The following is a 22,122-nucleotide window of genomic DNA, read 5'->3' on the forward strand; positions in this document are numbered from 1 at the left end:
CGTTAATTTGATCCCTGTTCCAGTGATGTCCGTGCTCGTCCTTCTTAGTTTGTATTTTGATACAGAAGGCAATATGGCATCTGACTGCTGGCAAAGACTGCTGTAAAGAGTTTCCTATAAAAGCCGCAAGACTGTATGTAACCCTTAACTTCATTCAAAAAGACAAATCTAAGAAAAATATGGGCAAGTTTTTTGATTTTATCATTGCTAGAAGACTTAACCACATCTCACATCCCACTTACTGACTTTAAAATGTGCAGACCTCTAACTTAGTCTGGTGATTTCTGTAATGAACATGCGCTTTTATATTCTAAGCATAAGGGACAGGACAAAGTTTAATAAAAATGTTTGATTTTTTTTTTTTTTTTTTTTTCATATCACTTAAACTTCCACTGAAAAACATCTTTGCTTGCTAGGAATGCCTCTTTGCCATGGATAAAAGTGTGCTGTTTACCCTTGGTTTTCAATTCCATGTAGTATGTGCTATTTTTTCAGTTTTATGTTTTACTAAGCTTTGTGGAAAGTGTTAGATAACTTGCATAAACATCAAGCTTCTGTACACTACAGCACTGGTTTTAGAAGTGCCTTCCTTTTTTCTTTAAGTACAAGTTGGTGACTTCCTCTGCGTTGTAAATGGAGTGTTAGTGGACATCAGTGTGATCTCTTATGTCATGACCTAAAAAGAAAATTTAAAAACGCTGTGTGCCCTCCCTTCCAGACACTTGGACAACTGCCAGAACTTTGCATTAAAGTGGTGGGACTAGGACAGTTTTTGCCTTAAAAGATAGGTGGAGTTACATGCGGATCACCGAGCTACCATCTCTAGCAGGATGGAGACAGATTTGCTCTGACAATATAATGCGCTTTGCAAGCTTCTATTTTAAGAATTCTTTGCACTGTGACTTTTTTTAAAGACTATATTGGACAAGTATTTTGTTTCTCTTAGGAGTCTTACACTTCAGGAGTCTCCAGGTTCATACTGACATTGCTAAATTCTGCAAGTCGGAATGTGCGAATATCTGGAGAAGTATTTTTCATTACTACTTTTAACATGGTTCTTTCATGTTTTATAGTTCAGCTACTTCATATTGTTCTTTTGTACTGTTATCTCTTGGTTAAGTACAGTCTGTCTGTGTAACTTCTGAGAAGTGATTTGCTGCAGGACTTCCTATTTTATATCTCTACAAAAATCTTGGAGTGATCTGAAAAATCCGAGTTTTGCGTTCATCTATAGGGTGAGTGCAGCAGGGTCAGTGAAAGTGCAAATGGTACGTCTCTATGCTGCCTAACTTGATAACCCTCAGCTCTGACCTCCAGATCTCTTGGTGAATGAGAAGGTAGCTCAGTTTCTGGGCTCTGGTGGTTATTCTCCTAGCATTGAAATGAAGATATCATTTGTAATGACGGAGTAGTTGAGGAGCTTGTATTTTGGGAGGCGGGGAAGGAGTGGTATTAATATGCTGTATCAGTTTATGTAACCTTGGTGACTCTGTAGATATACGTTATGCTTCCAGTACTGCTGATTTGACTGCTGCCTTTCTCTCATGTGTGACAGATCTGTTCCTATAGGTAAATAAAGGTGAAGGGTGAAATCTGTTCAAATGCCTGGGACTTCTGAAGAATATTTAAACAAAATTAAATGTGAAATGCCCTATATTGAAGTCTCACTTTAAATGTGAGCAGAACTCAGTATCTCCTTATTTGATCATGAGGCATATTTCCAAATAGAGAATCATCAGATGTGACCTATAGTATTTTAGACTGGTTCACTGTAAATATATGTTCTTTATTTTATCTGTGGGCTTAAGAATAGCTTTTCTTGTTTTAATTTCTAAATACCTTACTATACATACATGCTTATAAAATGCAGTCTCTCTCAGGCTTTTTTCTGACATATTTTTCCCCTGAGGCTGAGTATCATAATTCAGTTTACTATTTAGAAAGCATTAAACTAGTGTTAGAAAAAGCAGGCCATCAGTCTTTAATAGCTGCTGCTATGATTACGGTTTTCACTTTTAAAAATTGATTATAATAGCAGTATGCAAGTGTATAATTTCTGACCTATTTTGATTGGTAAAAGTGGAAACTACTACCTTGCAAACTTCTTCAGCAAAATGCAATTCATTCTAGCTCTCTAATACTTACGGTGTTCATAAGTGACATTATTTTTAATATGTTGAGTACAATGCATTCGTACTGAAGTGTGCATTTACACATTTATATTTATTAAAATTGACTTCCAGGTTTTGCATCTGTAGAGATTTTAATATATAAAATTAATCAATAAAAATAAACTCATGAAACATATCTACACATATGTTTTATTTAAACCAGATTAACGTTGTAAAAAAAATCTTATTCTGGGTACATAGAGAGACAAATTAGCATTTTACATGGAACTTGATAGTTTGGATTTTTGAGTGAAAGAAAGGAACTAATGAAAGCTTCATGAAAATCTATAATCTTGTATATGTTCTATGGTTGGTTGTGAAGAACTTGCTGCTTTCTTGACTAATGCACCAAATTTAACAATTTTATTTTGAAAATATAGTTTTCATTTATTATCAGGTTTTAGTGGGTTTTTTCCTACTTCTGGAACAAAATTTCGGCACCTTATGGTTAGATTTGTCTCTCTGTGATGCAGCAACTGTTGATACTGCATTTACTGTGTATATAAACACATATATTGTCAGGAAATTTGTTTATTAAACAAGCACATATGAAAAATAGTTGAAAAGTAGTATCTGCAAGAGTGTTTCAAAATAGGCTTTTTAGGAAACATCTACTGTTTTATAGAGCATGAAATGGTAATAATGATGTTACTTTGATTCCTTGTGCATGCTTCAGTTCTCATTAGTCACTATTGTAAACAGATTTAATAGTTTGTAAAAGAATCACAATAGGTTGAAGTTCAACTCTTGATGAACACCTTCTTAGTATATCATTCCTGGAGGGAAATACTTGTACCAACAGAAGAGTATTTCTTGGTTGATTCCCACCCCACCTCAATCCTTGTTCATAATTTCTAGTATATTCAGGAACTGATAACGAGGGTGATGCATGTACCAGATGCTGTCCCTGGTGTATTTGTCTTGGAAGACCTCATGGTCATGATGTTAGTCGTGTTCCAAAGGTTTGTTGTTAGCCAAGCCCCGGGACAGATCAGATCTTTTCAGTGTTAGTCTTGTGAGGAGTTTATTCACTTGTTCACTATTTCTTCACTGCTATTCATTATCGCATCTTGCCTGTCTCATTTGTGTTTTAAAAGGCATCACAAAGTCTAAGCATCGAATGTATAGATCCCGTAATACTGTTTGTAACTCACTTCCATCAAATTTAATCTTTCATTTAAAAAATAAATTTTGGTCTTCATGACTATAAACTAAATCTTCCCTGTATGAAGCTGGTCAAATCAGATGTGGTGTCATCTGTTGGAGTCTGCAGCAGCATCTAAGAGATGAGAAATACTCTGCCTCAATCTCTACTGAAAGCTTAAATCTTAAACTTCATAATTTTATTTCTCTGTTAGTATCAAATAAAAATACTTTTGGTTGCTCTAGAAGGGAGAAAACAAATCTCTTTGCTTATGGAAGTTGGATGCTGCTGGGGCTGACAAAGCAGATGTATGATGACGGGGAAGAAAGAGAAGGAAACAGGGCAGATATAATGGTGGCCTGAAGGCAATGTTTTCCCACTGTCATGCCAAATGTGAACAAATAATTCATATTTAATAAAGGTCATATTGTGTTTTAATCCTCCTCAAAGGATGTTCTGCCTTTGAGAGTCATGTTATGCAAGCATAGATATGAAAGAGAGGAAAAACTGGCCACTGAGCAGGATCAGGACACCTCTGCTTACAGTTTATCTTAATGCTTTGAATTGTTACAGGTATGGGTGGCTATACCTGTTGTCAAGGAATACCATGTAATTTTCATTGCTATAGAAAATGACACCTAGTGCAGAGAGGTGTTGTTTGGAGAGATAGAATAACAGTTAAGAAATTTAACCTTTTCGGAAATCAGCTGCATGTTTACACTACTCAGGAAATGTGCATGCATTATGTGGGGTTTAAAGTACCTGTTACTAATTACTGCTAAAACATTCTAAAGAATAAAATTAAAAATGCAATTAGTAGAGCCGTATACATATTCAGGAGATAAGGGAAATATTATAAATTAAGTATTCTGTATTTGGTTGGCCTTAAGATGAATGTTTTTAAACTGCATACAAATGGCAGAAGTTGATTGATAGAGATATTAGGGGAATTCATTCTTCAGTTTATACTGTATTGCAGCACAAGCATAAATAAGTGCTTGCTGCCCCAGGATGTGGCAGGAGATGTTAAAGACTTGCGCGGCATCCATGCATTTGAAGAAAAGATGGGGGAGAGCGTGAGAGAGATTTCATATAACTGCGTGTGTTGAAGGAGTGATCTCTAGGTAGCTTATTTTACAGGTTTCACAGTCCTAATTACATTGACTTACCTCTTCAGTCAGCCTCCTTCCTTTTTCCCTTCCCCCTTGTAAGTGCTTTTATCAGCTTCCTGAATTTCTGCTTTTTATTCGCTCCTCACTGTCACTTTGATGTCAGTGCATCCTTTAGGTGGGTTTTCTTTGATAGCTTGCATAAGATACTGTATCGGAGGTGTCATCTGTCAGTTTGTTTTTACTATAGGCATAGGGTTTAGTCATTGATGGTCACGCAGTATGTGCTTTCTCACTCACTTGTTATTGTTCCTACAGTCTCTTGGCTTTTTCCTCTGACAGAGTAGCTTCAGTAGTGTGTATTTTTTTGGTAATGGCTGATTCTGTTGCAGTGGCTTTTTGTTCTTGGTGTTTGGTTTCAATATGGCTAAGCCTTCTGTGCCTCTGTTTTCTATTTCTTTCTCCTGGTTAGTACTGGTTTTTTCCTTACCACTTGTTTAATCTCTACCAGAGTGGAGAAATCCAGAAGAAAGGGTCATATTTATAGCTCTGTTCGGCAATCTGAGTTGTCAGTTGCCCTTCCCTTCCGCCCCTGCCCCATCTTCATTTCTCTGACTTTGTATCATCTCCTTTCCTTTCATATTTCTCTCTTGTTTAATGCTCCACTGATGCATTAGTAACATCACACATCTGCTCCATCCTCTCCCTGGTTCGCTGTGTGTGTATGTCTGTCTTTTTGTTACACATGCATTGAGGTGCTGAGCTGAGCAGCTGATAGACCTAATAAGTTACATACTGCTTTAGTGATGATTTCTCCTAATAAGAAGCAGGTGTAAAACTGTAAACATCAAGTAAGGAAAAAGTCTTAGCTGTTCATTACACCCTTTTATGAGGATACAAATGACCTGGTTAGTTACGTTAACCAGTGAAACTTCTCTAGCTATATTTTATTCCGATAAATTAATCTATTAATCTCACTTAATTTAATGATTTAGATCTTGCACACATGAGAAAAAACCTGTTAGTTTTTGCACAATATCTTTAAACCTGCCTTATACAGTCCTTGAAAAACTAGTGTTGCATTCATTTAAATCAGTTTGATTTGAATCGCAATCTTCAGAAATCAGTTTATCTCTTACTGTAAGGTAAACCAATATGAGCACGGGTTCAGATCAGATTACACTGTTATTTCATGCCTAGTGCTGCCATTGATGAATTAAAGGCTAAACTGCAAAAACAATTTTGAGTAAATACGGTTGCCATTACAGCTTTAGCTGGAGGTGACAATATTGTGGCTGTCGATTTCACACTTGATGTCAAGTCTGTGTCAGCTGTAGGAGGACAGATGAGACACACACACACACACACACCCCCCCCAGAAGAGTTTCTTCTTCAGAATTGTTTGGTCTGGAAGAGTTACTTTTGTACCCAGCCACCAGAGCTTCCTTGGTGTGGAAGTGTCAATTTGATCTAGTACCGTAAAATCAGGTTTATTGTTTGGGTGAGCAGTGGTCACCCTTGACTTTGCTAATATTGATGCACTGATTTAGATCTGGTTGTCTTTTAAAGCATGAATGTCAAAGTGAAAATTTGAATACTGCTGATACGTTGTGACCTGGGAGCTTCCCTTCCTATTAGTAGCAAATTTTGGCTACCATATGGAGTACTGAAATCCTGTAAAAATGTAAAGCATGAAACATTTGTCAGGGTTGAAAAAAACCAAAACAGTAAACCCAGCAACACTCTTCTGTCATAGTTTACAGACTGTAGGGAAGGTAAGGGTTTGAGTTTCTTCCAATCTGCCTGTGTCATAGAGGTGGTTCTTCAAGGTTTGTCTTTAAGTGCTTTAAAAAAAGATATGTCAAAGTTTCAGAAACTGTTCTGAATTAGCAGTAGAGTTATGGAAGTGTTTTGACACTATAGATAAAGGCAACCTTTAAAGTTGTGAGTTTGAACAATTTAGAACAATGCTGCTAGAAGGCAGAACACAAGTCACCAAGCCAGTGAGAACAGATCATCTTTCAAGACTTTTTTTTTTTTTAATTTGAAAATAGTTATCTTAAATGTTTTTTGAGGTAATAATAATAAAAAAAAATCTTACAAGTGAGCTATTTAAAGACAGTATTTGGCAAGTTGCAAGTTTTGTCTGGGCTGTTTTGTGTCAAGATCTTTTATTTCTGAGCTATAGACCATTTATTATCCTGTAAAAAATAAAATGAAGAAATGGAATGATTTTGAGTATCTGAACACTAGACACATGGAAGAAAGCTTAAAATGTTTAATTAAACATTTAAAACTTGATATCCTTTCCTTAGAACTGACATACCGAAAATTGCCTTTCCTCGGAATCACAATCCGTGTCCTGACTAAACTGTTTTTTCACAGCAGCTATTTTGGTTTTAAAGATAAAAATGTTCAGTGGAAGAAATCACACTGACATATATTTCTGCACTTACCATAAGATGCCCTGTTTCTTAATATGTATTGCCTTTCCATAATAGAAAATGGGGAATTTTAACTGTGAAAATGTAGACATATGTTCTGAAAATACTGCTTTATATTCAGCCACGTCCTGTTTGAAATGTAGTAAGATTTTTGTTTTGGTTGTCATCATTTTATTGTGCCTGATTAGTTGTAACTGTCCATTTGGCAGAATTTAAAAGGAACCCATTAATTGAACAACACCTTTGTAAGAGAATATTGTAATGTAGTTTGAAAACATCTGTCTTACGGTTATTAAAAAGTCTGGAAACGACATGCCATGCTAATGTTGCAAATTAGTTTTACTAGTAAATAGCATTGTTACAGGTTCAGTTTTTAAAAAGAATGGTGGCATCTTTGTTTTGCATTTGAGAATAAATAGGGATTTTAAAAACAAGCTGGTTTGTCACTGGTATTCTGTGTCTAATGAATATGCAGAACTGCATCTATTTTAAAATTCCTCAGCTGGTAACACATCCCTAATAGCTATCTGTTAACAAATTAGTCCCCTCATGTTATTTTGTAGATATTATTCAGATGCTTCTGGATGCTGGATTGTTAGTGTGAATGGTACTTCAAATCTGGTTTTCCTAATCATATCATACAAAAGTGTTTAGTCCCCACTAGGATGTCTAAAGATATGCTGTAGTGTGATTCATTTTGGGATATTCATCGAACAGTGTTGAATTGGACCGGGTTTGTAATCTAATGGATCTTTTTCTTCTTAACTTCTAAGAATGAAAAAAATAAACCCAGCAGTAACAGGATGAATGAATAGCAGGTTTTTTGCGTGTATTGGGGAAGTTCTTTGGGCAGAAGAGTGGAAGAGGAAATAGACTAAGTTGTCAGGAAAAAAGAAGTACTTCAAGTATTCTGTGTGTGCTACTGATTTGCTTATGGCCATCTTAAAATATTACTGCCTATGAAATTTTGACATTGTAAATAAGCAAGTCTTTTATGTGAGTAAGAGAGTGATTTCTCTGCAGTGGTCCTGCAGTTCTGAACATTTAATTTGTGGGGGGGTTTTCCCCTGTTAGCTGAAAATAGAAAGAATTGCAAAAACCTGACAATGCTTTCTCCTGTTCATTTCTAATCCCTGGTCCTTTCATATTGATTGAGATCTTCTCCAAACAGCTAGACACGGGTGTTTTAGCATAAGTATCTCATGTGCACCTTTGGACACAGAATCTGTATTTGGTGAAGTGACATATTTGTTGCTTGTTTAGAATGTGCTCTGTTTTAGTAACCAGGCACTAATGTTCTTAGCACTAATAGAAAAGTACTGCTGATAACCAAGAAACGGATCTTGCAGTTGATTGCAGTAACAGTTGCAGGCTTTGTGCTTTCAGAACTTTAGTTTGATGACTGATTCAGATGAGAGAGGACTGATGATTTGGAATGGTTTCCTGCATCAAATACTTCAAGTATGATTTGAATTATAAAATGGTCTCCTTCACTACTGAATGAAAATGTTTTAAGAGTTCTGATGGACATAGATACTTCATCATCGTACAGTGTTATTTGCCACACATCTGTAAAGCACATCTGTTATCAAATGTGGTTTACACATTACTGAATGCCTGAGATGTGAAAAAATCAAATTCCCTTGCAAACGGTTGCATGATTTTTTTTTTTTTTTGGGTGAAAGGTATTTTGTCTTTTCTGTTTCTGATTAAGCAATCGTTGCTTATGTTAACCTAAGACTTGTATTAAAGCATGTCTTAAAAAAAAAAAAAAAGCCCTCCTCAAGTCAAAATTATGTCACTATCAATGTAAAGTAAGTCAGATAGATTAGACTGAACCATACTGAGACTGTGAATCCGTAGCTCATTCCTACAGGCTTTAGAGCCAAAAGGACTCTTTGGCAGGGCTCTACCCCTCCGTCTGGAGAGGGAGTTATAAATTCCATGATCAGATCAGACAGCTGGTTATTCTGAAAACAATATATGGAGTAAGCACCTTGTTTTGTTTCAGGTGGTAGGAACCAAGACAATAATTTTTTCACCTTCAGTTTTTTGAGGCAAGATTTCGTTAAGCACTGAATGGTATTCCTCTGCATATCTGATGATGGTTAGTTGTGTAAAGAACAGTTTCACCAAAGCAAGAGCTTGACACTTGGTGGTGTTCTTAAGGACAAGTAGAAGCTGATACCTGCCAACTGATTTGCCATGTTGTGGAACCCATATTTTCAACATGTGCACAATGTGTTGTGACAGCAAAACAGTATCCCATAATTTATTTATGTACCTATGCATGCACATAATTTGATCTGGAAGGCAAATACCTCACAGTTGTGCAAAGGTTAAGATTAGCACTATTCTTGTAGTAGCAGAAGCCATTTGCCTGTCTTTGAAGGCCTTCCAAAGCAAAGGTGGTTATCTTTTTGGAATGGAAAATAGTAATTGTTCGATAGATCAATTTGTACTTGGTTGATGGGATGTTATTAATCTTATTCGAGACAGCTTCATGGACTTTTGCAAACCTGAATAGAATACTGCAATGCTGTGGTTTCTATTAAAAGTACTTTGGGTTTAGATTTGCTGTTGATATGGTTTTCCATTTGAAAATGAGTATTTTTGAGATAAGACAGGAAAAACAATAATTGCAGAGTGTATGCATTAAATACAGCTTTTCCTGACAGTAGACTAGTGCTGAGTCATTTGAACCGTTTTCAAGTGCAATTTCTGTAATAGTGGGATTTTTCTAGTGTGTGGCTAGATTTTTAAAGCCAGATTTACAAATCTGGCTTTAATTCAGAGTCTTCACAAATAAATCTATATGTATTGAAAATGTGTGTCAGGTTTATTTATAGAGAAAATAAATACTTTGCGGCATAATAATGGAATTATTGTTCTTACAGTACCATAAATGGTGGATTTATAGGGAGGCAGGAAACAAGCATGTGAGCTCAGATGCTTGCCATTTGTTTATTTTCGACTTACTTTCTATACTAGGGACATTCAGCTTAATGTTATTCTTCCCTTGTCACTTTCTTCTATGTCACTTGAATAGAGACCTGACTAAAGGAGGAATGGGGGAGTTAGTTAGTTAGAAAATCCTCTTCCTAACAAAGCCTGTCCTGGTGTGAGTTGAAAGAGTTTGTGGTATTGCCATCCCACTGAAGTCATGTTGCTAAATCCTGTCTTCTAGAAACACAGCTATTGTCACTTAGAGTTCTTGGGCCCATAAATGAAATTGGATGAGGAAACTGGAAAATGGTGGACTGTAGATTTGTTAACCCAGAAATAGTCAAGTATGGGCCTGGAGAGTGAATTCTCCCTCTAAAACATTTATTGTAACATTACTGTGCTTTGCAAGACATGCATTCACACATCTGAAGGTAAGAAAATACTGAAACAAGTCTGGAAAAAACCTCTAATGTGCTGTAGAACAGTATATCCATTATGACTTTGACTATAGTTAAAGCAAATGAAAACAATTCCAAAATTGTTCCTGATTACCAGATTCTCAGGCATGAAAATTCATCTGCTCTTAATCTAAAAAATTCAAGAAGGTAGCAAATACACTCAAGTTTCAGGATGTTTTTATGAGAAACAGAATGGCCAAAAGCATTCTTACTGTTTCTGAACCAGAGCATATCTAGTTCTAAAACAAGACTCGCTTATGCTGCTATAGATGAACTTGCAGAGGAGTCCTCAGCCTGATGTATTTTTAAGCTTGCAGAGAATAGAGAAGGGTGAAAGCAATCTAAAGAATATAATGTGCCATATAGCTGCTATGTATGATGTTCTGTTTATTTTGTTGCAAAAAAGTACAATCAGGCAAGGGAGGAGTATTTGAGCTTTTATATATAACTTAGGATGCTCTAGACTTTTCTGAACCCCTAAATTATTTACAGCATGGGCCATATTAACTGTTTAAAAACTCAAACGCAAACTGGGTGCAGTCTGTCCAGGTGCATTCTTATCTGCAGTAGCGAGGCACTGGTCTTGTACTTTAAAATGTAGGAGAACGCTAAAGGAAAACTGTGAAAATAAATGTAAATGCAGTAACCTTTTGTTTAGCTGACCTAAAAGATCCTAGTTCTGTCAAGTTCTAATATTCTTTTCACACACTGTGAGCCATATGATTATGAAGTTTGTGTGAATTTAATTTTATTTTATAATCCTGTATGTATTTACATTTTTAGAACCCTGTTCAAGCATCTGCTGTTCGGAGGAGCATATTTTTAGTATCTCTTAATTATGATTATTTCCTGGTAGCCAGATAAAGTTTTGAGTTATGTGGAAACTTTTTTCCCAAGCTGTGTTTCCTGTTGCATTGGTCGGAAGCTGCTTCTTCCTCCAGGTGCTGGTTTAGGAACTGGAGTCTTGGCATACACAGGCAATTATTTTCAGTGGTTTATTCTGATATTTATTTAGGCATATTCTTTATTTTTCAAGCATCTCAAGCAAGCACTTTGTTTTCTTATAGGGGATTTCCAGGGTAAGCCAACTGGTTGGACTGCTTATTGGGCAACTTAAAAAATAATTTCTCTACACTGGTATAACCTTTGCTTTTCCTCTTGACTAGATTATTTGTGAGCTAATTAGAGTTTTCATACACTGATGCACTCTGTGAAAACACTAGTTAAAAATTATCAAGGAATACATTTTTAATGACTGCTTTTCTTAATGAATAAATAATTAAAAAAAATTTATAATCTTAATTTTAGCAAAATATCCCTTCATGAAAATGCAGACTTTGGAGAGTTGGCAGGCAATAAATCTCATTTGGAACGATATATGTTTTTTCCAACAGAGATGGTCTTTCTGTCACTGAAGTCCAGTGAAATCCTGGCTTTACATTTCAGTGAATCAGGAATTTATTTTTTTTATTACAATTATTTAAATATACCTTTGGTTAAAAAATAAATGTTTTTTAAAGAGACTTAAATCAGTGTTTAAAAACAATTTCATAGTTTTCACTTGTTTTCTTTCCACTCCTGTTTGGAAGAAAGACTGTGTGCACCCAATTCACATATCTTACAATTGGTTTTCAAGTTTTGCCAACAGTCTCTCCCCAGTTGTCAGCAAAGTATAGTGCAAGAGTGCTCTGAACTTCCTCCTTCATATTATAAAAATGTATTCTAAATTCTGTCAAGAATAATTTAAACATTTTTGAGGAAAACTGCATTCTTTGAAGTGCTCCCCGGTGTCTTGCCACACTTTGATATTTTTACTTAAAAGGGTATATAATGAGGCTGTTGCAAATATAAGTTGCTAAGTTATAATGCACTTGAAAAGTTACTCGGCTGAATGTTTGTCTTCAGTGGTCTGTTTCGATCTTTTTATTGCTCTGGTTTTTGAAGGCTTTCAGTTGTTCAGTGAATAGCCAGCTTACTAATAGTTTCTGTCAGTCTTACACAATATTCTTGTAGCCAAATTATGATGTTACGGTCTGGATGGATGGGCAACGAGATGGATAGCTACTTGTCTTAGAGGGAGTGGTTAATGGGTCATACTCTACCTGGAGGCTGGTAACAAGCAGCGCACTGGTCTTTCTTGGAGAACGTGATGGAAGGCCCTCTCCCTGGGTTTGCAGATGACACCAAACTGCAGAGATCAGTCGATGCAACGAGGGCAGGGCTGCCATCCAGAGGGACTTAGAGAGGCTGAGGAGTGGGCTGACGGGAACTTTAGGGAGAGCAACAGGTAGAGATGCAAAGCCTCGCACCCAGGAGGGAGGAGCCTTGCGGTGAGACCCGCTGGGGACTGAGCTCTGTGGAAAGCTTTTGGGGGGTGCAGTGGGCAGCGAGCTGGGCAGGAGCCGCCAGCAGCAGCCCGGCAGCAGGGGAGGCTGCCGCTGCCTGGGCTCTGTGAATGGGAACATGGCCAGGAGATAAGGGAAGGGATTATCTTCCCTTACTCAGCATACCTACATGCAGTGTCCAGTTTTGGACCCCCCAGTACAGGAGGAACATCAAAAACCTGGAGTGAGTTCAGTGGAGGGCTGCTTGAAACTTTGATATCTTCAGTGACAGCAAAAAACCCTGTGAAGAACACTTGCATATGTTTTATGGCCTGGTTGAATGAGTCTACAAAGACCGAATGAACTATAGAGGGGTAGGGGAAAAAAGGGCATTTAGTCTAAGCTCCAGGTTTTGTGTTACTGTGTCTTTCCCTCTTTAGACCAGATACATTTGTGGATTCTAGTTCTGTGAATTAACTGTGAAGTAACATAATAAATTAATTGAAGGAAAGTAAACAGATTGTATAACAGTGTGAAAGCACCAAAAAGCCATCCATTGGGACCACTTGACATCTTTCACATTAGGTCTAAGGGATGCATTAGCAATCTAAACCAGTTCTTTCAGTTGCTGATTTTTTTGGTTGTCATTCTTCTAATTTGTGTTGTTTGTAACTGTAACTGGAAAATGTATAATAATGTAGATTAAAGTATAAAATGGTCACTTGGTTGGATAGCAACTTTAGGTACTGTGGCAGAATTTTAACTTGTAGGAAGTGTCAGGCGTATGAATCATCTGTCCTTTATACTTGAGTTATATGATCATAAGCTACTATAATTTGCTCCTTTGGAGTTTGGATTTTTTTTCTAGTGTCTAGTTCAAACGCTTAAGATACGGGAGGGGGTTGTTCCCAGAAATAGAGTTCATTTATAAATAAAAATATTTTATAAAGTCATTAAGAAAAAAAAAATCTATCTTGAGGTCCTGGCTTTAATAAATTAATCTTGTAATAGGAATACAGTGTCTTGTTAGCACAGCTTCTGGCTGCAGAAATAGCAGAAATGTAAATTGAGATGGGAAAACATGGATCTTGTACCAAATAATATTATACTCCTCGTCTTACCTTGATTTCTATGTCTGTAGCTGTTTGTGTAGCTAGATGGTGATTTTTCTTTTTTCTTTTTTCACTAGATAAAAGGCTGTGGGGGAAAGTGCCCATAGAGATGATTAATGCATTAAGGATTACACTTGGAGCACTGAGTTCATTAGTTTGTTTTTCATTGACCTTTAAGAGCACAGGACAGTCCTTTTTAATGACTGGAATTAGCTGGTGCAGCTTTCCAGGTCCCATTAGCTGATTTAGGCAGAACCTGCAGGAGCAGAAGCAAATGATGACTTGATGACTATAGCTTTTTCTCATGCTGAGGTGTATAGAGAGGTAAAGTCATCCCCTGAAACTTCCTGATAAATCCTCCCCTGGCTCGAGGAGGTGAGGGCAGTGTAGCATTCACAGTAGGGGTGCGCATACCCAGAGGCTGCTTCAGGCAGGGTGACTGGTTTCAGGGTAGAACCAACTTCTGTGCTTCAGCACCTGCAGGGTGAGGGCAAGGCTATGGAGAGTGTGTTGTTCAGCAGCGCTGGAGAAAAGGATGTTTTGTGGCAGATGAAAGTTTTGTGGACGAGCAGTATCTCTTTGCGTGGTCTCTGGAGGAGGCAGGCTGTCAGTTGTGCTGTGACTGCCGGGGAGGTGAGCTGTGGGTTGGCCGCGGGGTTGTTCCTGGCGGCAGTGCTGAAGGCTGTCCATCAGCACTTGAGTCTCCGGTTTTTAAGAAATATTCTACCTGCTTCTAGTTCTCTTCTCTTAAAAGACATGGCTGGTGTAGAACTGAAGTTGCCTTTTATTTGGGTTATCATGGCAGCTCCTGTAAGTCTGCATCTCATTGTGAATTAGCATTTTCTGTGTCATCTGTGTTTTTGCTCTGCACATGGCAGTGTGGGAAATAGGTGCTGTTACTCATTTAAAGGTACAATTTTATTGTGAAAGGAAAAATGTAATAGTACTTTAAGCTCTTTACTGTGAGGGTGCTGAGGCACTGGAACAGGTTACCCAAAGAAGTGGTAAATGCTCCATCCCTGGCAGTGTTCAGAGCCAGGTTGTACAAAGCCTTGGGCAACATGGTCTAGTGTGAGGCATCCCTGCCCATGGCAGGGGGGTTGGAACTAGATGATCTTAAGGTCCTTTCCAACCCTAACTATTCTGTGATTCTATGAAGTGTGTCAGGTCTCAGTTTGCATCCTGGGAAGAATTCATTATGTGGACTTGAGCAGTGTATGGTTGTATATGGATGATACTTTTGTCTTTCTTAGGTACTTTCTTAGAACTCCTTTGGTGCTGGCTCTAGTCAGTGTTTTATAAACACATAAAACTACACATGGATTATGGAAAATATAATTCTGAATAGTTTTGTAAAAGGAACAATACACCCATCTTCTGTGGCTTCATCTAGCCATCCTTATCACTTCTGACAACAAACACAAACCCCAAATGTCGCAGATCGGTTTTGCTTAGCCTAGCAACTTCTATTACACCTGGCAGAGTGTGAAATTGTGCAGCCAGGTTCTTGGTGTTAGTGCTCTGTAACTGACTTTGGAGAGCAAGCCTATGACAACTCTTCAGCCAGTGCATTCTGAGTTTCCTCAGAACTTGTCGGCACAGCAGGCAGCTGTTACCATTTAGCTTTGGCCAGTGACAATTTCAGTAGTTAAGAGAACATTTTAGGCAGTGTTAAGAAAGGAGTTGTATCAGTCTCATATGTTACTTGGATGCTGTCTCTGTTTCAGGGTTAAAAATATCCTGAACTGCCAGTACAGAGTGCAAAACTGTCAGAATATATTATGAGGAAAAGGAAATTTCTGTTGTCAGTGAGAGCCGCTGGCATTTATTATAACAATTGAATGGCCTTTCTGCATCATACACAATGTTAATAATGGCTCATCATTCAGGACTGTAGTGAAGTGCTTCAAGGAACCCAGAGTCATTATACGCCGTAGTGTAATTGATAATAAAGACGTGTTGATTTAAAGGAAAATGCTTTCCTTATTATACACTGATGTTTTGCTGCTTAAATCTGCATTTAAAAAAACAAAAACCAGCTTATATACTGATGTTTTAATGGCTATTTTGTGTGTCGGTCCATTCTTATGGCTCCTTTTGGCAACTATCACAGCTCATTTGCTTCTGTATATGATCTGTGACCTTGATGCAGGCAACAGAGTGAATTACTGCTCTCTGATGTTTTGCCTGGTTTAATAAAATTTCCTTTGCATTTGGATAATAATCTCTGTAATGGTAAATGCTTTTAATGAATTTCCTTATTGTAAAATATCATTAAGATAACATTTACCCTGGGAGACTAACATGATGCTTGTCCTAGATAATCTTATGCTCTTTCACATGTATCCATGTGGATGCCATATTCTAGCTGTGTGTGTAAGCTTAGACATTTTTTACCCAGCAGTATTTGTTGGAGCTTCCCCTAATGGGTAGAACAGACCAGACGAGCAGCTCTTCTCACTGCCCCATCCTTTCCATCAGCAGCTCAGCTAGCAAATTCTTTTATTGTAAGCAGAGAGCTCGTGGGACCAGTATAGAGAAAAGAACAGAGAACTCTGAGAGGAAGGTTCCAGCTGATACATTCCTCCTAAAAAGGTTTTTTTTGGTGTTGGGTTTTTTTTCCTAAAGCATATTCTGATAATGGTCTGGCTGGATTCTTTTCTTTGGCCAGTCAGCAACTCTTGTGGAGCAAAACAGGAGGGAAGGAGTTCTAATGGTATCCAGTCTAATAAGTCTTTCACTGTAGGAGGAAAGAGGAACTGCTAGAGCTCTACAGGCTATACAAGCTGGCCTTTCTGCTTGGTGTCACATTAGTAATTCATGGTAGTTGGTTTTGCTTTTTTGGTGTCGGTATCATCATCTTCTGGCACGTTCTTTGCTGCTGTGAACAGAGGAGACCCTGTATGTTGTCATTAATGACTGTGTGGTGTCAGTGAAAACAGTGCTGTTTACCTACCTCCTGTCACAGCTCCTGCACAACATGCAGGATATTCTTCAAGAGATTTTTCTAGTCTATCTGAAGGCTGAAAAAGATGGAATCTCACATGCATGCGCATGCACACATGTATGTATGTGTATTTGTATGTATGTATGTATAAGCATGCGTACATCTTTGTTTCCACTTGTGGTAGAAATGTGCTGCAAAGTTTAAATTAAAAGTATGAATGTTGTGTGTGCACTGGGTACATAGGAGAGCAGAAGCATCATTATCTGATAGCTCTTTTGGGCAGAATGATGAAATCCTGGTGGTTGATGGACAGTGCTTTGAGGCATTGCCGTTTATACAGTTCAAGAAACCTGCATCTTGCCTCAAGATAAATAGCTATGACATCACTTCAATGTGAAGGTTACACTGTCTAATATAGTATTCTTACCCTGCCAATTTTAAAATACAGTTGCAAAGTGCAGAAGCCTTCTTTTATAGCAGCCTGTGTTAACAGTCTGTAGTAACAATCGGTCAGTATTGAACGGGTTCAGTAGCTTTTAAATCCTGAGAGTCAGCGGGATATACATGCAATGTTTTATTTGTTTGTTTCTTTCACACTCAGCTGAGCTAGATGCTGAACATGCACAGAAGGTTTTGGATATGGAGCACACCCAGCAGATGAAGCTAAAGGAACGTCAGAAGTTCTTTGAAGAAGCCTTCCAGCAGGACATGGAGCAATACCTTTCTACAGGATACTTGCAGATAGCAGAGAGGCGAGGCAAGTTTTAAAATACCTTCTGTGGTATTTTACACAGTTTTAAAATACCTCGTGTGAGTCACAAACTCACAACTTGGAGAACATTGTTGACAGGTCAGAGTCAGCAGCGGTTTTAATGCTTACAGATGGAGTATTACAGCATCTAAATTCTTCCTCAGTGGAATTGAAACTTCAGGTTAGCTCTTGAAACAAATTTTGGGTTCCAGGAGAACTAGATACCTTAGAAAATCAGTCAGATGCTCTGCTCGTTGTCTGAGAAAATGCAAAGCACTGAGGTGCATCTGGAATAGCACTTTTCTCTGCAGCTGAAGAGTGCATCCGTGTCTATAAAGATGTGGGTGGAGGTGGCCCCTTCTGTCCACCAGCGTTCCAAAGCCTGGGATTGAAAGCTTTAAAAGTGCAGATGAGAGCTCGGTGGTGTATTTCAAAACAGTTCCCAGGTGGTAGCTGTTCCCATGGTCTGTGTAACATGCAGAGTGTGTGATTAGGACATGGGAGATCAGGTTAAGCTCTCTTTATTATGCGGTGACTCAAGTCTGGCACCTCCTGACTAGCTGAAGCACAAGAATGCCATAGACGTCCGTGTGGGAGGTATCCATCTGTTGGGCCAAAATGCAGGGATTGCAGGACCAGAAAGAAAGCAAGCAGGAGATTAAATCACTCATGTGGCACGAAAAAAATGTAGAGATTCTGTCCCTGCTTCAGGAACAGTTCTGCTACCATTTGTGATGTCAGAGCACGGAATGCAATCCAAGATTTCCATTTCTTTGCACGAGCAGTATAGCCATGCATCTGCAAGATGCTCTAGATGGGTTGCTAGGACAGTCTTCTCAGAAGTGGGATATGTGAGTCTAAATCCCTTAGGAAGGGATTGAATTGGGTCTTCTGCTTTCTGTATAGATATATTCCACTTAGACTAAAAGTGGACATTATCACTGGCTAGTACTGGACACACAGCTCTGTTAGAGGGTTTAACTTTCTGAACGTCAGCTTTGTAGCATGATGCAAAACCCATGTGTATCAAAGAAACTGTTTTAATGAAAGATTTGATCCTGCAGTACATTTAAAACTACAGAGCTATAGTACATTTGGAAAAAGAAACCACAGTCAAATTATAGGATTTCATCTCAATTCACTTATGAAGCTTTTAATAGTGTAATTGTTAAGTTTAGAGAAACCATTAAACTGTTCATTGTAATATTTGATGTTACACATGCAGCAACTGGAAACCTGAGTACCCCTGAACTTACTGTCTGTGTTTGCATGTTTTATTGTTCAAGGAAGAAGATGCTCATCCAAGTATTCATCCCAGTATTTATTTCCCTTGCGAGCTGTCAGTATTATATTGACAACAATAAGTAATTTGCTTGAATAATTAATAATGTGAAATCCCCATGCTGAGATAAGATATTGGGCGTCAGCCTAGGTTTTACATACTGCTGCCATTTATTAGTCTAACTGAATGAGAAGGAGGAATGGCTGTTCTCTGTGAACATTAATCCTTATTTCTGAATTTCCACATCCCTTGTATATTGACCTTTAGTGACTGTGCTTAAGTGTGTGTGGTTTTTTCTCTAAAAATGCTTTTAGTTGGGAGAATTGAAAATGAGTGTTGCAAAATGGAAAGTTTCAATCTTTTCCCCTGAGCCCCATCCTAGCGTATTTCTGCCAGTGCTGTTACTATAGGTATTTTTGCTAAAAATGTTTTGTTTTACAAAACCAGTAGTGGACATTAGTTTCACAATAAAGACTGCACAGAGTACTCTTGGATTGGGCTGAGATTGCTGCTGAGCAGCTCCTGTGGGTGTGCTCCTTCCAGATCTAGTTTAATTGTTTACTAATGCACCCAATTATAGCAGCTATTGAAGCCTTTTATAGGTAATAACACCATTTAGCTGATTTCAGTTTGTTCACTGCACTATTTTTACTACAGAACCGATTGGAAGTATGTCTTCCATGGAGGTGAATGTGGACATGCTGGAACAGATGGATCTCATGGACATGTCTGACCAAGAAGCGCTTGATGTCTTTTTAAACTCAGGAGGCGAAGACAATAATATGCTTTCTCCCATGCTGGGTATGATACTAATAATGACAGCATGCTTAGAGTCAAAGTGATAAATCACCAGAATTGCTCTAATTTCTAGTACACTTTATGTAGACTGAATATTTTTCATCAGTGGTTTGTCAAAACATTAACGTTTAGTTGCAGTACAAAAGAGCTTGCTGCAGAACTACTGCATATTTCTGGACTGTCTCTTTTTTCATCTAGTTACTGCAGCTTCATGTTGGATTTGTCATAGCACGGATAAGTGATGTGTTACATACTGCTTTTAAGGTGCGTTTTTCTCAATATGAAGTTAATAGAAGACATTTTAACGAACATCAACAGAAAGTTTGCAGCAATTAGGGTTTTATTTTTGACTGCCGCCTTAGAATTTGTCCAGAATTTTGGCATTTTGAGGTAAATTTGAACCAGTTTATCATGTAAGATCTTCAGTGAGAGGTATTCCTCTGAATGGTTGAACCATGATTCAACATGACAATGTTCTGGAAGCTTCTGAATAGTGATTCTGGTGCTGCAGCTCTTTCACATAGCCTTCTTACTGCTGGTAATGTAGTTAAATTGGATTAAATTAATCCTAAGACAAAATTTTGTTTATGTGTTCTGATGAACAAAACCAGCTTTACACTTTGCCAAATTGCAGCATGATGAGGGATCTGCTTACAGCAGGGAGTTAGTAATACTGGATACTTTATCCACTAGAGGAGAATCTTTTCTTAATTAAAAACTTCAGTACTAAAATGCTTTTTCCCAGATGAGCCAAAATGAGTTTTCTTGGGGGAGATGATGAAGGTCCTTTAAAAGTACTTTGATTTCTTTTGAAACTACAGGTTGAAATGCTTTTATACAAGTACTTACAGTGAAGAAGTGGTATGCTTTAAATCCTATCCTATGTTTTGGGATATATAAAGGGAAATGTTAATAATATCCTGGGGTATTTGTCTTCCTCCCTGTGTGAAGGTGATTATTACCTGCTGTGGACATGAAAAGCTTACGGTAAGTAGTCAAGGCAAACTTGACTACTAAAGGTTTTGTTGCAGAAACTAAATTCAGGTGGCTGGTTTTGGATAGGCATCCAATTCATGCGTTATTAAACTTGATCATCGTTTGAGCATGCAAATAATTGCAGAATCTGGGACTGTTTTCCCATTGCTGGGCCTTTGGCAGATGTTGGACCAAGAAGCTTCATGTCTTAACAACAAACAGTGTAACTGAATGCTCTAAGGAAGTGTAGAAACTACTAGGGGCAGTTGTTTTTTCCTAAATAGATGTAAAACTTCTTAGCCTGTGGAAAAAAAACCCAACCCCTGTATAATTTACTTTCTGCTGTAATATGTTAGTGTGTATGTATAGATGGTGTATATTATATTTATTATCTAGATGATGCACATACACTGTAACATAACTTGCCAGTGCTGTAATGTTCTAGCACTGTAACCTTAATGCAGAGGTTGGGTAGGCTTGCAGCAAGATTTACTCTTCTAGTCACTACTACTACAGCGTTAACAGTCTTGTCTGGAACCACAGCAACGACAATTCATTTACCTCTGAATGAGCAGGGAGTTTTGTGCTTGCTCTAAGGACCTTGCACCCTTGTGTCAAGCTAAATATACAGTAGTCTTCATTCTCAGAAAAATAAGATGGCTTAAAGATAACGCTTCCTTTTGCTGTCAGTGGAGAAGTGGGTTGGTCAGGGCAAGATTTGTTTCTCAGTTTTACTGAACACCACAGAATACAGGTAAGTTATTTTAGTAACTGGAAAAAAAAAAATCAGCTCAAGATATTAAAACATTTTCAGATTTGTCTTTCTATAAATGTGACCAGCTTCTGGGCCTTGGTTTTGAAACATACCATGATAGTAAGTGAAGCTGAAAAATTTACCCACCTCTGCCACTCTAGAAAACTCCTCTGTGTGCCTTGTGTAAATTAATACATGCTGGTGTGCACAACATAGGTGTCTTTAAAAACATTCCTAATATCATTCATGTTCAGTATAACTTAATAATACTGCCTGAAGCAGCAGCTCAGTAGAGCTGCTAGGCATCCTCCACAGGATTTTTAAGAGGCTTTTCTCACTCAGATTACTCAGTGCTGAAGCTGGGTGCCCTGACTATGGAAGAACACTTGTAGAGAAGGCAAAAAGGGCTTTATTTGGCAGATCCCATAGAAGGAGCATTTATGTTTCCCCATTTTAACTTGTTTCCTGCCAGGAAGTGTCCAGAGGAGAGGATCTAAGATAATTTTGAAATCTGAACTCCCAAACTGCAAGCAAACACCATTGCACTGAACTTGCTTAGAAGTCTTTTTGCACAGGATGTGGAGGAAACATAGTCTCAAAATCCCATTCGTGTGCACTTCAGCTATGATACAGCTTTACCAGCAGGAATGCTTTCATGCTGTGAGGAAAAATTGGTTTTGCTTCCACCTTTTCCCTTTCAGTCAAAACTGGAGATTATTATTGCCTGTCTCCTAGGTTTTTTGTTTGTTGTTGTTTTTTTTTTCCACCCAGGTTTATTTGTGTCCTTCTGTTGGACACAGTTTGTCTGGAGAATTTTCCTATTGGTGATGATTCTCAGCACATGCTGAAGCCCAACAGATTGTATTATAGGACTTTATCAAAGTCAGAGTTAGGAGGATTACCTGGT

At 37.9% G+C, this 22,122-nt stretch overlaps 1 protein-coding gene across 1 annotated transcript in view; it reads left to right on the plus strand.

Annotated features, from left to right (window-relative positions):
- Positions 1-22,122, plus strand: part of DTNBP1 (dystrobrevin binding protein 1) — a 69,311-nt gene that overhangs the window by 45,934 nt on the left and 1,255 nt on the right. Inside the window, exons 8-9 of the mRNA XM_030507001.2 lie at positions 17,257-17,412; positions 19,346-19,489. Coding sequence (XP_030362861.1) covers positions 17,257-17,412; positions 19,346-19,489 — 300 coding nt within the window. The remainder of the gene's footprint in view (positions 1-17,256; positions 17,413-19,345; positions 19,490-22,122) is intronic.

The sequence above is a fragment of the Strigops habroptila genome, chromosome 1, assembly GCF_004027225.2.
Source record: "Strigops habroptila isolate Jane chromosome 1, bStrHab1.2.pri, whole genome shotgun sequence".
In the NCBI taxonomy this organism is placed as follows: Eukaryota; Metazoa; Chordata; class Aves; order Psittaciformes; family Psittacidae; genus Strigops; species Strigops habroptila.